At 40.0% G+C, this 16,848-nt stretch overlaps 1 protein-coding gene across 1 annotated transcript in view; it reads right to left on the reverse strand.

Annotated features, from left to right (window-relative positions):
- DPY19L1 (dpy-19 like C-mannosyltransferase 1) overlaps nt 1-13,895 on the reverse strand; it is a 49,282-nt gene extending 35,387 nt beyond the window's left edge. The window contains exons 1-6 of the mRNA XM_030446237.1: nt 13,390-13,895; nt 12,339-12,404; nt 7,637-7,661; nt 6,306-6,393; nt 5,541-5,678; nt 566-686 (exon numbers count right to left, since the gene is read on the reverse strand). Of these exons, the coding sequence (XP_030302097.1) occupies nt 566-686; nt 5,541-5,678; nt 6,306-6,393; nt 7,637-7,661; nt 12,339-12,404; nt 13,390-13,690 (739 nt within the window). The 5' untranslated portion in view covers nt 13,691-13,895. The remainder of the gene's footprint in view (nt 1-565; nt 687-5,540; nt 5,679-6,305; nt 6,394-7,636; nt 7,662-12,338; nt 12,405-13,389) is intronic.
- Between the last annotated feature and the right edge of the window lie 2,953 nt (nt 13,896-16,848).

The following is a 16,848-nucleotide window of genomic DNA, read 5'->3' on the forward strand; positions in this document are numbered from 1 at the left end:
AAACTACTACAGTAGGTCACAAGAGGAAGAGAATTCTCCCTAGCAGAATCACTACAGAAGATCTTTCCAAACGGGAACCTTGTGCTTACCTTTCCCCCCTTTCTCCCCACTCCTCAAGTTGTAGTTAGGGGAAGAAATACTAAGGGAAAATTTTTGAAAGTAAGAAACTTGGAATGTACTGGGGATTCTACATCCATACCATTTAATACCTGAGTGTATTGAGTCCAGTTGAGTGAGAATACTTGAGTGGACTTGAGTCCAGTTACATTCAGGACATCATATTCTTGTTAACAGTCCAACATTATGAATTTCAGTATGTAGTTTTGCAGTGCAAGAATTCAACCAAGGTAATAGGAGCTACCAAATAAACAGAGCCTCACCCCTAGTGTTCTTATAGTATCTTCTTTTCATGCTTCTCACTTACACTGTGAACCTGCCAAAAGCACAGGCTTAGCCAAATGAAAGCATGTCAGTGATAAAGACACAGGAATATTTATTACTTCTGAAATACTTAAAGCCACAATTATATGCTTCCAGGAAGAAACTGTAATAACACTCAACTCACCCTCACAGCTTTCAACAGGACTAAGCCCTTTTCCTCTGTTTACAGTCCAACATGTCTTTGTTGGTACACCAAGGAAATCCATAGTGGCAGTGTACATGCGGTACCAGCTGGCGAGGACCACCTGTGTGCAAAACAGGATTTTCAGTTTCTGAAACGGAACTTCAAGATAAGCTCAATGTCCAAGGAAACCCCTCATGACAACTGACCCTCTTCCAGGATTTAAGTTCGGAATTTATCTCAACTACTTAGCATTTTTTACTATTATTTCCTAAAGGCATGCAACATCGATCGAGTGTACATTAATAGACAAAAATTACTAATACAGAACAGAAATCATTTAATACATCAAACTGCAATATTTTAAAAAGATTATATATTTCAATATTGTCTGAGAGGTTCCCCAATTAAACCATTTTTGTTTATCAAATATTAAAATACCAGATTTCATAGAGGATATTTAGCCAAATTAAACCCACTGAAATCAATTTTTCCACTTTGTTTTTTCCTGGTCCATATTAGTGGACCAAATCTTTAGGGGTTTTACCGAGATAGCCTTTGCTAGCTTTAATTTAAGCATGCATTAGAAAGAGCTTCCAGATGCAGTGTAAGACAGCATTTTCATTCCCCATGCAAATCATAATGCTCTTATAACAACACATTCTTATAACAACAACCAAATTAATCTCCACACGACACAGAAAACATCAGTATTTTACACGCAGAAAAATGACAACTCATCTCACAGCTCAGTCACTAGTTAACATTACGATGCTATTCCATCAGAATATAACTGACTTTATAGACTTCATAAATGAGTGATGTGGCCATTCCAGGTGAGTTGCTTTGAAAGTTATAACCTGAAGGTTCCCAGCCTGAAAATACACTTCACCACTGCAGTATTAGCTGTCCCAGCCCTGTGTTAAACAGAACACGTGCGAGAAGGATGATTCCCTCTTTTGTTTAATAACTCCTTAAGTCACTTCTATTTTCAAGAAGGAAACACAGGGAATGACACCTTGATCTCTGGGAATGTCAAAGTCAATCTTCCTGGAAGCTACTGAAAGGTCAGGAAGGTGTACTAAGAACAAAAAAAGTGATTTGAAGTGGTCAGCATGGATTTAGAAAGGGGAAATAACACCTGCCCAACTTCATAACCCAAGATGACTGCCTTGGTGAGTGAGGGGACAGCTCTGGATGTTTTTTCTTTCATATGGTACCAGTTCTGCTCTTTATTACGACTAGATGATGGCACAAGAAAACATGCTCAGCAAGTCTGCACTTGATACACAATCTGAAGGAGTGGCTGGGGGTTGTGCTGCCATTTGGAGGGACTCTCAGCAGGCTGGAGAAACGGGCCAATAGGAATTTCACAAAAGGGAAATGAAAGGTCTATCTCCAAGGGGGAATAGCACCATGCACCAAAATGGACTGGAGCTGACCAGCTAGAAATCAGGTTTGCAGAAAAGGACTTTTCAATCTTCATAGACAAGTTGTACTTGAGCCAGCAATAAACCCGTGTTACCAAGAAAGCCACAGGTAACCTGAGCTGTACCTCACCAGTACAAGTAAGGAGATCCTACCCCTCCAACTCTGCATTGCTAAGACCATACCTCCAGTGTTGAGTGGTGTTTGGGGATACCCAAGAAAAAAGAACATAAAGTAAATATTACTGACTGATTTTGGTCGACAAGAGATGATGAGCACAAATTGAAATACAGGAAGTTCCACTCATATAGGAAAAAACTTTTTTGTTTTGAGGGCGGATAAACACTGCAACAGCTTGCAATAGGGAGAGAGACTCAAAATGAAACTCAAAATGCATCAAGCAGTGTTGAGAATAGATGATCTTCAGATATCTCCAACTTCATCAGATCTACAATTCTACAGTTCATTTATTTTTAATACTAGGGCTCCAATCATTTGAGTTGCCTCATCTGTGTCCTTTACACTCTCACAATATAAATCTTACATATTTAAAATACAATTACATCTTCCTAAAACAAGACTCCCTGCCTCCATATTCTGTCCTACAACGTACACTATTCTGACTGAGCACGTGTGCATATATGAACCAGACACTTGCCCCACCTCCTGAGAGGCAAAAACAGGAATAAGGAACCAAGTGAAAATCTTTGCTATTTTCAGCTGAATGTGGTTTGTACACTGCCAACAGAACTCAGATGGAAGGTCAGAGACATGTATCTAGCAGGGTTGCATCACCAGTCCTGAAGCTGAGGTCGCTCTTCAGCACACAAAGTCTTGCTGAAACAATGTTGCAGCAAAAAAAATTATTGATTTATTAACTTAACCTTTTTATGTCACAAGTGCTTGTGTCTGCTGCAGCGGTTACTACACATTAAAACTCCATAAAAAGGTTAGGTAACTCCATACACAACACCTACATTTTTTTCTTTTGACAAAAGGTACTTTATATGAAATAGTTACCATGGGCATAAAAATGGAAACAAATCAGTAGCAGTAAATTGCTAGGTCAATTAGAGCACAAAGGCATTTTTGGAATTTCTACCATACCATGTCAGATGAAGCAGTAAATGCAGAACTTGGAAAACAAAACACTGGCTCTCAGACTCAGGAGAACTACATGGGCAGAGCCAGTCCTGTGCAACAAAATAACATGTAGAATAGTAAATCCCTTTCATTAGTTGCCTTTCAGTAAGCACTTTAATGACAACTACGGAAACACTCATCACTCCATCACTTCAGGACAGTAAATATCAATTGCTCTGTAAAGATGGAACAGCCAGAGATTAACCTTGACGTGTTAACACGTTATCTCTCTGCCACAGAAATTAACACAGGATTTCTCTACCATTTTGCATGAGGGATCACAGATGAGAGTAACAGCAGAGCTACTGGAACAACCTGACTATGCATCAAATGTCTAGAAAAACAAGACTTGATTGAGACTAGAGACTTCTAGTACAATTAGAAGACTGACTTGTTGCTTTTGGCAGATTTTTTTTATACCTTATATTTAATTTACACAGGTGACAATGATTGCTGTGCACTCACTTTATTTTTTTCTTTTTTCTTTCATCTGAAGTTTTCATGGCTCACATTAGCTGTATATGCAAGTGAACTGTTCTACTTCTCTCTGTGGGTTTAATAACCTGTTTAGTAACTGGATTTCAAGGCTATTCTTGATATAATAATTTTGAACCTAGTAAAAAAATACTTTTGTTGCAATTCAGACTTAATGAGACTATTGGACTCAAAGAGCCTGAAAGATCCTTAAAATATCAAACAGGAAATGAAATACTTTCACAAAACATGACTGGATACTGAGTATCAGAACGAAATATTTCATTGCCAGCAAATAAATACACAAGTATCTTCCAACCACCTAGCCCCATTGTGATATGTAAAATTAGAAAATTCAACGAACATACTTCAAGTTGTACCTATTGATAATTTTATAGATGTAGTTATGTTGAAATAATATTCAAGGAACCTACTTTAAAAAAAAAAACAACAAAAAAACCCAAAACAAGCAACGGTTTACAGGAAGGCTAGACATCAAGCAGTAAATGACTGAAAGGAGCAGAAGAGACTATTTGTCTACTTTGCACGGCTACACAGGCACAGAAAAGTTAAATGAATTTGTACCTTACCACCGAGTTCTATGAGCCAGCAAGATCCTAGAAAACCCTGAATGAATAAACGAGCCTACACATTTTGCACAGTAATCTACCTAATGTTCTTAGAGAATGTCAGCCACCATATCCTGTTGCTCTTGTTTGGATTTCATCATCCAATTTACTTGGTCATCTTTCATGGCTATACTGATGATTCCCTAAGAGCAAGTTTATTTGAACAGTTACCTTCGATTTTCACAGGTCAGGCTATAGGTAATCAATAAATATTTCTCAGCTAAAGAAAGTTATTTTATAGTATAATAGTAGTATTATTATATATAGCAGAAGAAGTGTGATCCCTTTGAGTTAAAAAAAAAAATACACACACACAAAAAAAACCCAAAACCAAAAAGCACTAAAAAACCAAATCCAAATATCAAAAACCCCACGCAACCCAGACAAAAAAAAACCAAAACCAAACCATGGGAAGGGTAATAAAAAGCACTCGTCTACAGCACTTAGACTTCCAAAGCAAGAAATTAAGAAGCAAATGTAATCACTACATGCCATTTATATAAATACATACATTCCAAGAAATCTTACACACATAGTTCCTGAAGGAAGAGGAGTCTAAATGCTAGTACCAAGAATTACAGTCTTTGGTCCACCAAAGAAAAGCTGTTGCTTATACATAGTTACAGAAATATACATTAACTAAAGGAGTTTTCCCTCGCAAAATGTTTGAAACACACAGAGGTAATGCCATAAGAGAAAAACATTTCTGTTAAGATATGTTCTTTTTAGTGACAGAAAGGCAAAGTAGGAATGTAATCTAACCAGCCAAGTCTAACAGCCAAGTACATACAAAACAGCAGCAGTCAAGTCATCTACAAGTTTCTTCTGCAAATGTAAGTAAACTATTAGCATTGATAGATTTTAGGGCCCTAGTGAACTGTAATGATTTATCAATTCACTGTCCAAATGCAAGCCAAAATAAACATCTATAGTGCTACAGGTACCATGAGGTGTCACATACTACCTTCACATATCACATTTCCTTAAGTACACAATGACAGCAACTTACTTGCTGTCAGTTGAACAAGAGAAGACAAGAAGCAGAGAACTGGATTACAGCTTTAGGGCATGAAACACTAAGATCTATCTACATTTAATCAGACGCTTTTGAAGTCTGAGAACTGACCACAACTTATGAAGCAACTTTCTTGTTTTAAATCTGGAACTAAAATACAGTATTCAAGCAACACTGCATTGTCACTGTATCTTTAAAACACACTTTCCAAAAGTAACATTTCTTACAAATTCAGCAGTCAAATCTGAAGAAAACATTTATCAGAAGGTATTTTTAAAACATAGCTCACCTCAGGGTAAAGATTGAACCTTTGTAAGGTGTTAATCACTAAAGGATATTCAGTTAGTCTGTCATTCATAATTGCCCATACTCCATTCCAAAACGTTGGTGCTTCAATAATGATCTTGAAGTAGGAATAATAAAGACCCTACGAGAGAACAGAATGGTTATTTATAATTAAAAAGTCATTTCTGCTTCATGAACTGCCATATACAGGCTTCATTTTTACATCAAATTTTGTAATATAGTGAATAGTACAAAATAATTCAAAATTACTACCCAAATCTATTCAAATCTCTTTCTTTTAGAGTGACTGAAAGAAGCAGCTAGGGTTCCCTTCCACTTCGTTTCACATCATACCTGGAAATTTCTCATTTGGGCTGCTAATTATGTACTGGTGTAGCATTTCACTATTCTAAATTAAAAATTCAAAAGATGTACACATATGCAAGCAATTATGAATTAAAAAATATTTTTTTAAAAGATGAAGAATGATTGAAAGTATGCGACAAGGTACGTGTAGTTCAGTGTTTTACATCCTCTAGAATTTTATTTTTAAGTTATACTTTAAGTGAACTGTGAGGAGATACAGACATAATGATCATCTGCAAGGCACACAAAAGCTCTGTATGTAAAAGTGCAATGCATGTTAGCAGCAAGATATCAATAAATTTGCTGATTCATAAGGTATTAAGAAATCTTGGAACACACAGGATCACAAGGTTACTGACAGAAGTTTTCCAATCACTGATATTTTAATGAAACACAATCTCACCATTTCCGTGCGAAAAGCCATTTCTCTTTCTAGTGTTGAGAGGTGAGAAAAGTGACGGTCATTTTCAAAAAGAGTTGTTATGTGACACCTGTTAAAAATAATAATAATTAAACTGAATAAAGAGTTTTAGAACCTGGACCAAAAAACAAAATGGCAAAACATTCAGTGAAGACCCAAAGCTTACTTATGAACAGCTAATTTTATTTACTCTTACAGGTATGCTCCTCTTTTCAGACAATTTTAAATGGAAAAATATGTATAAAGAGTATTTAGTAAATTCAATTACAGAAATAGTAATACTTTAATGCATTCTAAGTGAAGACACTTAAGGATCCTATGTTTAATGCTCTTATAATTATGAAGTCTAATATTAGAAAAGAAAATGCAACTATCAGACGATTTAAAGAATCACAGATTAAAAACTGGTAAAATAACAGTGCACAAATAAGTAGTGTAAAAAATGCTTTTTTGCACAAAAATCTTCCCCAACTTGTACTTTAATCCAGTTATCTGCCATTACACATATATGCACTTCTCATAATAAGCATATTTAAATAATGGTGCAACCATTCAGGGAGGGAGACAGGAAAATGCAAGTAATTTTGAAGGAAAAAGTTGCATTTCTAAAAGGAACTTCATTTCCAGAAAGGATGGAAAATGAAAGAAACCTAGCAGTGCACATTACTTTCCTTTTCAATAAGAATTTGCAAGGAAAAAATTGCTAAAAATTAGTTGTTCTTTTTGAGCTAGGAAAGAAAAACTGTCAGAACCTGTAACTTTTTTATCTTTGCAAAAAGCAGATGGTGAACATAACTATAGCCATTCTTTCTTAAGCCTACAAAAAAGAAGGGTGAGGATTAGGATGTAACCTGAAACATGAGGATTATCTTGACAAAAAGTAATTGAGAGGTCATTCTTCTGTACACAAAGAAAACATTGGCAGTCTTCTCTGGAGAGGTGAGAGAAAACATGATGCATAACTAAGAAATTAAAGGGAATCTAAATAAGCACAGTGTAGGAGAAAGTTTTTACCTGAAAGGATTTACCTGAACTTTCAAAACCCAGAGGATAAAATGGGCTGTTAGTGGAAATGCACAGCTAAGCAAAAATTTTCCACCTGGAAAGCAGGCTCTTCACTGAACAGGCTTAAGAAAACTTTCAAATCAACTTCACGAGAACAGAATTATTCATCTTATAGACAACAATTTGGTTCTGACAGGATAGACAGACCTAAATATAAATTATCCCAGTAGCTTGTCCAAATCTAAGTCAAAATTAAATCTTGTTTTTTAAAGTATCATATTACTTTCAAACAATAAATTTAACCTTACCAATGCAGGACTCCTGCAAGAGCGGCTGTAAAGGAAACAAAAGGTATCAAGTTACTCATTTAAATCACTGAACATGAAATTATGCTGCTTAAAGTAATTACAATTCTACTTCAGAGATGCATAGAAAGTACTCAGGAACAGAATAGGGATATCTGAATTAACTTGGTTAGCCAGCTCTTTGAAAATCTGAAAGTGTGCTGATCATGCATTCAGCAATAGGCCCTGTTGCCACCTGCATTACTCAAGATGATCCATCAGAATCTAATGCATCCATTTCAGTTAACAGTAACAAAACTCAACTGTAAGCAGTTTTTGGACTTGATGATCTTGAAGGTCTTTTCCAACCTTGCTGATTATAAGATTTTATGGTTTTAAGTATTTTTAAGATTTTAAGAGACCTACTGTGACTGCTCACTCAACTCCTGCTCAGATTCTGGCTAACACACAGCTCATGCTAAGGCCAGATGTATGTCCAGAGCAGTGCTGTTAGGTCAAAGCAAGGGCAACACCTAAGTAGGACCTGATGGCCAGAAAGGTCTAGAGATCATTAATCAGCCATTATCATCTGCAGCTTGCTTCCTCATGCAGCCCTAATTGTCATACATGGATTATTTGGCAGTTTCTTCAGACTATGCTAACTCATGGAACTGATGTAGACCAGACTTACAAGCTAGAAGGTATAAATACCCATCTTACCCAAAAAGATTTTGAAGCAGATCCAGCAGCAGCTGGACTGCTGAAGTTTTTGTACTTTTCAGTGTGATACAGTGGACACCTACATCATGATGGAAAAGAAAGGATGAACACTCTCACCAGCAGGTTGGTAGATATTTGGCTCATAGGCGCACAAGTTAGGAGTTACAAGACGTGAGTTACAAATTAGAAAACTTGTAAGTAAGAAACCTCATGCTTTAAGTGATGGATTAATGAATTCCCATGTTAAAGTGGTCTGTACCAAGTGGGCTGAGCCCTTGTTTGTCATGTTGGCTAGGTTTGTTTTCTAACGAGCTCTTACAATAAACTTTAATTTACAGAGTACGTTGTCCTATAAATTCTGGAGAGCCAAACAGAACATGACAACAAACAAAAATCTAATTACAAATATAATTGCTATAAAGGTAGACTCTGCATGCAATAACATTCCAGTGGTCTCTATTCAGAGACTACATGTATTGCTGTCATGTAGGTACAGAAAAAGGGAGGCAGTCTGAGGGGACAAAAGGAAAAGACAAATTATTATAAAGAGGTAAATAAAGAGTCTAGATCTCTGACTTCTTGAGTATGACAAGACCCAGAGAGTAGAAGCTACTCCATTTTGCTTGAGCAGCATTCACACCATGGAAGCAAACCCATCATGAGAGAGGGATAATGGGAAGTATTTAAAGTGACTGTGGTGCTCCTTCTGGACTGAAGACTCTAGGCACACAAGGGATCACTGACATAGAAAGGTCAGGTAGACTGGTTGCCTTCAATCCAAAAAAATCTTTACAGTTAATGAAGAATCCCTCTTAATCACATGGGCTACAGGGAGCAGAGAGGAAGAGGGGAGGACAACCACCCTCCCTGCTTCAAGGTGCTGAGCTCCACACACCTTTGCACAGGGATGCTGACTGGCATATCAATCCACACCTCCCACAGCCCACGCCCTATTCACCCTCTGACTGCAGAGGCAAAACATGTATCAAATGCCTGCACAGCAGTGCAAATCATAGCCAGAGACTTGGTGAACTTGTGTGTGCTCAGGCTGCAGGCTACAGGCATACAGTGGTCAATTTCTGAAAAGCAGCAGGGAAAAGATCAACACCTTTGCAAACCCACTAAAGCTAAGTGGAAAGACCAAGTGTACACTTCAAGTCCTGGTATACATTCCCAAATCACATGTTCCTCCAATACACAGCCTAGAAGTGATGCTGCTCACAGTACCTGTTATCAATGTCACCATATTTGATAATGCAACAAAGTACTATTAAAATTGAGGCTCATAAATGTAAAGTTTTGTCTACAAAGATGTGAGGTAAAACTGAGTAAGACAGAAAAAAAGAAAAAATTAATTACCTAAGAGGGAAAAAAAATTACTGAACCACTTGTTGCATGTATAATTTAACATGTACCTTTAGTTACATACTTCATGTACTAGTTGAGGTTGTACACTAGCACACCAGAACTTTCTTAAGAGTTTTCCAGCTCCCCCAACCACTGAAATAGTTTTCTCAAAGCAAAGCCTGGAATTCAGTTAGCAAATGCATACAAGTTTGCATTTAAAATTTCACATTTTAACAGAAAAAGGTATTGCTCAGTCTAGTTCACACTAAATGGATTTTAATGTCTTCAGAAAACTTTGGGACCTACAGTTTTTTTTTAAAGTAAGAATGTTTACAGTAGTTCTCACGGACAGCTGCTGATTCCTTTTCCAGAAGAGCAGATATGGTCATGATATTTCAGGCAAGTACATTAGCTCTGTGAGCATCACAGCAAACCATGCTCCACACACACATGCATTTTGCAGTACTTGCACGGAAATAAACAGAGCGGTCCATTCCTTTCTTAGTTATTTCTTACTGAGTCTTACACTTGCACAAGGCATTATTTCATTTCTCAGCAACATTTCTAAGATTCCCAACAGAGGCTGAAATACATTTACATATACACACACCCCAGTGACAAAAAATTATCAATTACCTGGTAGGTAAGAATATATAGTAAAGTCAAAATAAATTCACAGTAGCTACTAGCACTGCCCAAGACCTCAAATTCTTGGGGTTCCAAATAGCCAAATATGTAGTAGTTTGTTGCTTCAAATAAATTAATATGGAAATTACGTTTTAGATTCAAACATAATACTTATTTCATAGAGAAAACAAATCTATTAAGTCTGATTCTTTCTTTCAGTAAATGTTTTATTGAAAGCAAATGTATTAAGTATAAATACATTCAGTTATTTTGGAGAATTTCACATACATTTTTATAAATCTTTAGAATATCACTCTTTTATACTTATAAAATGAAGACCTTTTATAATCACACACCAATTCATGTAATTATTCACATTTAAACAGACAATGTGCTTAATTCATAGACTTCTACCAGAAGTTTGAATCAACATTTTTTCAACAGACTGCATCCAGACTTATGTTAAGCTAGTTTCTAATGGAAAACATGCACGTGTTAGATTACCATCCTTTGATCCCATTAATGTCCTTACTGGGGAGGGAACAAAGTAGAGGACAGGAGAAGAACACTAGAGTCCTAACACTATGAAGACTTACACAGCTACTATGTACATCAATTTGCAGATGCCCTTTTCTGACCCAGCCTAACAACCTCTAAAAGCAAAGCACATGATCAGATTTTTGCAGACCAGAGCTATTAAGTTAAATCTGAACTCATTCTTCAGATTTCCTATTTTTGCCTGTGTTCCGTTCTAAGAAAAGCAACGTGAATGGCATATAAAAAGCATTCTAATTCTGGAAATTAAATACTGAAAGATAAAGCCATACTATGCAGAACTCATTTATCAAGAGAACAACAAATGCTGAGATACAGTAACACAGAAGGATGTGAAACATACTAGAAATGATTTGTATTTTGCAAGCCTCCCCAGAGTGACCAGTTAAGGAATACAGCAGATCTGAGAACACCTTTGTTCTCATGGAATATGCAACCACTGACTACTTCTGCAACTTGGTCAAGATGTTTCACTGTTTGATTCTGTACAATCTAGAAAAGACATCTTCAGAAGTAAGGGCTCAATTCAATGGTCATTAAAAAAAAAAAATGCAACAGGACCAAACATTATGTAAGAATGTCCTTGAAAATCTGACTTCATTGTTGCACATAAATAAGAAGTAATTCTTAAGAGGACAAAAATCCACAACCTATAACAAAACTAGCTCCAATTGTGGAAGCACCTGTTTTTAAAATATGGACCCTAAAGCTTAAGCAAAACAACAAGAACTCAAATGCTATTAAAACTAATTAAAACCCATTATTTCATATTTAATACATGTAGATTCAGCAATACTGCAAATACTGTATGCTGCAACATACTTTGACATTAAGAGTTTACTCCTATTAAAAAAATAAATAGCTCTGTGACGTGTTTTATTGGTTATCTGGGTTTCACAGCCAAATTCAGACTCCAGAAATTATAAAGCCTTCTACCTAATCCGCTCTCAAATTTCAATCGAAGGAAAGCATTTCTTAATCCTGTCCATGAGTTTAACATTTTTATTTAATTTAAGTAACACGTAGTCTAGGAAATGCTGATAAGCAAAGCAATTCTGGAACAGTTTATTCATCAATACATTTGTAAGCTAAAGGCTGTCTCCCTGATACTACTTGGCAATGTAATTCAGCAAACTGGAAAAAAAATCCCTTTGGCAACAAGGAGTGCTGGTGGTGTGATTAATAGTACCAGCATCTTTGAAATACTCTGACAGTATTTCAATATAACACCTTTAAGAGCATATCTAATTGCACACCTGACAAAAAAAATTATTATTTAACATTTGTCAGCTTTAGGAATGCACTTGTTATTTAATTTTGCAAGTTACCAGGTAGGAAGTTATTTACTGTCTCTTTTCAACCTAAGCTAAGATTTTTTTTTCCAAGTTATATTTCCTAATATATTTTGATACCATTTACAAATACAGAAGAAGTTAAAAAGAACAGTATTTTCCCACAACATATTCTTTTCACTTACCCAGAAGAAAAGTGAGCCATATCTTGCCATCAGTTTTTACAAGAGAGGCCTTTCTGTCATCAAATACTGTCAAAAGAAAGCAAGTATTTTAAGAGTCAATTAAGAACAGCCTCTGTAACTGGAAATCTGTTCAAACTCTGCAGCAATAGTTTTCTGTTAAAATCTCGACTTCAGAACTGCTGAAAAAAACCTAAATACAGCAGGTTACTAACCACACGCTTAAGTGTTAAACGTCACAGATAGACTGTTCAAGAGACTACATCAATCAGGTTTTAAATTCCTGGAATAACTTTTACAAAATATCTTATCAGAAGAGGATTCTTTCATAGACATGTTATTGAAAACTTTGCTCTCGCAGAAAGTCAGACTTGGAAAGAATAAGCAACCCTCCACCCTTTCCAGAAAGCATCATCAAGATACAAGTCGGACCTAGCAGCACTGTAAGCAGAGCTAGTCAAGGGGACTGGAGGGACTGCTTCAGGAAAAGTTAGCAACACCAATAGCACGTTTTCCCGTTTCTCTCCCTAAGGATGCTAAAGCGGTAAAAACACCCTCTTCCTTCCCCGCCCCCGATTCTCACCGCTACCCCTGTGGCCCTTTCCAGGTTTTTGGATTCTTTTTTAACCTTTTTTTTTGTTATGACAAGCTGGAGGACGGGCACGGGGGTACTCCCAGCAGTGCCACACACAGTGCTCCCATCTCCCTCCCGAGTGGAGAGGGGGCGAGGCCCCACGGGTTCCCGCTTCCCGGCCACAGAGCTGCGCTCCTCCCCGCCCCCGGATCGCACTCCCGAGGAAGGGCGTCCCGGCCCTCCCCATCCCGAGAAGGCAGTAAAAAGCCACCCGGGGCCAAGGAAGCTTTCGCGCCGTCCCCTGACCGTGCCGGGCAAGTCTACCAACACTCGGAACGGGGGAACAAGGCTGCAGGGACCGAGCCCCGTCCCTCCTCCCGCGGGCAGAAGGGCTGCCCCGCAGCCCAGCGCGGGCAGAGGGAGTGGGGCAGGATTTGGGGGAAGGGGGCGGCTCCCTCCCCTCACCCTCCTCCCCCTCACCTCGCAGGCGGTCTCTGCAGACGCGCAGGAGCCTCAGGGGGCTGCGGCCCAGCACGACCCGCTCCCCCTCAGACGCGGGCCCCTCCCTGAAGGGTCTCTGGGGGTCACTCCTGGCTCCCCGCCGGCCGCCGCCTCCCTTCCGCATGGCGCGGGCCCCGCCGGGGACTTGCCGGCCGGGAGAGCGCGACGGGCGCCCGCCACCGCCGCCGCTCCTGGGGCTGGCGCCTGGTGACTGGTGCTGCTGTTGCCCGGGTTTAAGCGGCGGCGAGTCTTTGTTCCTGCCTCGGGTCGGGACGACCATCTCCGCATAGTCCCCGCCGGGGGCCGGGACGCCGCGCCGGAGGGGCGAGGAGAGGACGGGAGGGTTGGGGGGGGGAAGAGGGGGAGGAAGGCGGTGCTCAGCGCGGAGGTACCTCCACCCCCCGGGCAGGGCCCGAAGGCCACGGGGCGGAGCCGAAGGCGGCGGGCTCGTAGTAACGGAGCGAAGGGGCGGCAGGTCACTACTCCGCCGGGCTGCGCCACTGCCGCCACTGCCGCCTGCTCCGCCCGGTTGGCCACGTGGGGGCGGGGGCGGCGCTGCCCGGCGGGGCGGGTAACGGCTCCCAGACCCCCCGCCTCCTGCTCCCTCCCTCGCCCCGCCCCGCCGCTCACGCACGCACCGCCCCGGAGGCCCGCGGCGGCGAGGGGGGGGGCATCCTTTCTCCTTTCTCTCTTCTTTCCTCCCTTTTCTCCCTTTCCTCCCGCACCGCATGTGCTGCCTGCCCCGTGCGCGCAGATCCCGCCGCAGGGGCCGCCGTCCCTTCAGGAGAGGCGGGAGCGGGGCTCTCACTCCCTCCCTATGAGGAACGGACGCGGTTTTCCCGCCGTGCTTCTGTTTCTCTCCGTTGTCTTTCCCTTTCCTAAGCCGTTTGGCTTTGTAAGCATCGTCTCTGTCAAACCAAGCCCACCCCAGAAAGGGACTTAGGGGTGCTCCTACCCTTAAAGTCCCAAGTTTTTTTACTGGCAGAAGGTGCTTCCCGGCCACATGACACGCCGGTTCCTCCACTTGCATCTCCTGTTGGAGTTGGAAGGTGGGGTTTGCCTTAACCTGCGGGGCAGCAACACCCGAGTGGCCTCAGTCATAGGCAGGAGAGCTCAGCAGGGCTCCCTGCAGCCCCAGGGCGGGCAGCCAGGAAAGGCCCCGAGCACCCTGCAGCTCCAGCCAAAATAATTTCTCCGGGTTCAGAGGCTGAAAGGTTCTGCTAAACAGAGGTCCTGTGTAACATTAGCTCCTGAGACCTGAAATGTTTCACTACTTTGTGGAGCAGTAATTTTCAGTAGTGTCTTCAGGATCTTTGCTCACTCTTCATTTCTGACCCCAAGTTTTCTACATGTTTCAGTTTTCTTGGCACCATCCTTCCATTCAACTCTTTGCCTGTTATTTCCTGGCCTTCCCACCTTTGTCTTCTGACACTAAAGACGTGACTAAAATGCTTACAACTTACATTATTTAATTTTCACCACCTTTTCCTAATTATTTTTATGACAAACTGGGAAATGCAAGGTTTGAGCCTTCTGCAGCAACCCCTGTGCTAAGATAGCATTTTAAAACCATGCTTAATAAATACATAGCATATCATTAGCACAGAAAGGTAGTTTTGGTCCAGATTAATCTACTGAGGTAATGAACACACAGGAACCTGATGGCTTTTTTTGGTTTTTCGGTAGTAGGAAGGTTGTCACCACTATGGGAGCATAAAGGTACAACTGGATAAAACAAGTCTGTCGGACTGACAGAGGGCCTGTGTATCCACAGGCACATTTGACACTAGATTTATTTTTTATTGAGGGAAAATCGCCCTTCTACCTCTTGCTGTTTCAGGGAGATAATTGCAAAAGCAGTGTGTTGCATTGATCTCAAAAAATGAGCAAGGAAGAAATAGTATTTTTCATTTGACCAGCTTCTATAAAACAGCCAGTATACTGAGCACACAAGCCCTGCTGTAGCGTGAATTACCTGTAGCTGTTCCATATTTCAAGAAATATTTATGTGCTTATTACATACTAAATATAAATAAAAACATAAAGGGAACACCCCTTGAATGTTTGAAGGCTACATACTATTTTCTCACCTGCTTTCCAAGAGATAATGATGCACAGTCTTTTTTCATATTTTATTTTAATCATGGAGCCCTGCCATAAATTTAGTAACCAAAGGCATCTATGTATTGTTGCTGGCTGAGTGACTGAAATCTACAGAGTTCTGCATGTAGCCAAGAAAAATAGTAATATGGTATGTTCTGCTGATTTTTAGCTCCTGAAAACTATTTTCAGTTTTTGCCAAAATCATTAGAGTCATGGAATACTTAGGAACTTCAAGGGTTGAGATTATTAGGGTTACAATAATTGGTATGGATGTCTCAGCCATTGAGATTAACTGGGCCTGCTCCTGCTCCAGCCTGCAGCAAAGCAATTACCCTTCAGGCTGTTTTCTTTTATTAAAACTCTTCAGGCAATTTATTTCAAAAGGTATCACACACAGATCCTGATTACAAAGGCACATGCTATTAAACTAAACAACAAAAGATTTTAAAAGTCATAAGAATGCAAAGACAGAATATCACATTCGTAAAGATAAAGGGGCCATATTCATTTGCTATGAATTGCTAAAGAAAACTGTCAACGGCACTTCAAAAGAGCTGCAGTAGAGCAGTACATCTCTAAAAATAAAACGACACTTGCTTCAATCTGTAGGAGACACAAGTAGGAAGAAACAAACCTTGGGTTTATATCAGCACAGGAGTTGCCTATTTTCCCAGAAAAGTGCTATGTGTGTTTCCAGCATGATGTTTCATATAGAGTAGCTCATTACTAATAGTGCACATCACAGCAAAAGGAGTGATCCCAGTAAGCCAGCACATACCTGGCTGTTTAATAAAAAAAAAAAAAGGGGCCAACAAGAAAGCAGGGAAGGGACTGTTTATAAGGTTGGGTAGCAAGGGGTAATAGTTTTAAACTGGAAAAGGGTAGTTTTAGGTAAGACATTAAGAAGAAAGTTTGTAGTGACAGGGTGATGAAACACTGGCACAGATTGCCCAGGAAAGTTGTGGATGTCCCTTCCCTAGAAGCATTCAAAGCCAGGTTAGATGGGGCTTTGAGCAAGTTGGAACTAGATGATCTTTAAGGTCTCTTTCAACCCAAGCCATTCTATGATCCTTTGTTGGGGGAGGAAATGTAATAACCCTGAAAGTAAATTTTATTTCTCTCATCTCTTGAGAGTGCTGGAGGATATACACTAGGCCACAGGAGAGACATATTAATCAGATTATCCTGTCTTCTTTTGCCCAGGACACAGCATATGCTGGAACACAACTTTCCTGCTTTTTCTAGGTCTTCCCTATCTCTCTAACTGCCCATTTTCCACGATCACTGGACTGTCTCTTCGTATTTCCAAATCACTGCCAGATACCAGCAACCTCA

Source organism: Calypte anna, chromosome 2 (assembly GCF_003957555.1).
Source record: "Calypte anna isolate BGI_N300 chromosome 2, bCalAnn1_v1.p, whole genome shotgun sequence".
NCBI classification, from domain to species: domain Eukaryota; kingdom Metazoa; phylum Chordata; class Aves; order Apodiformes; family Trochilidae; genus Calypte; species Calypte anna.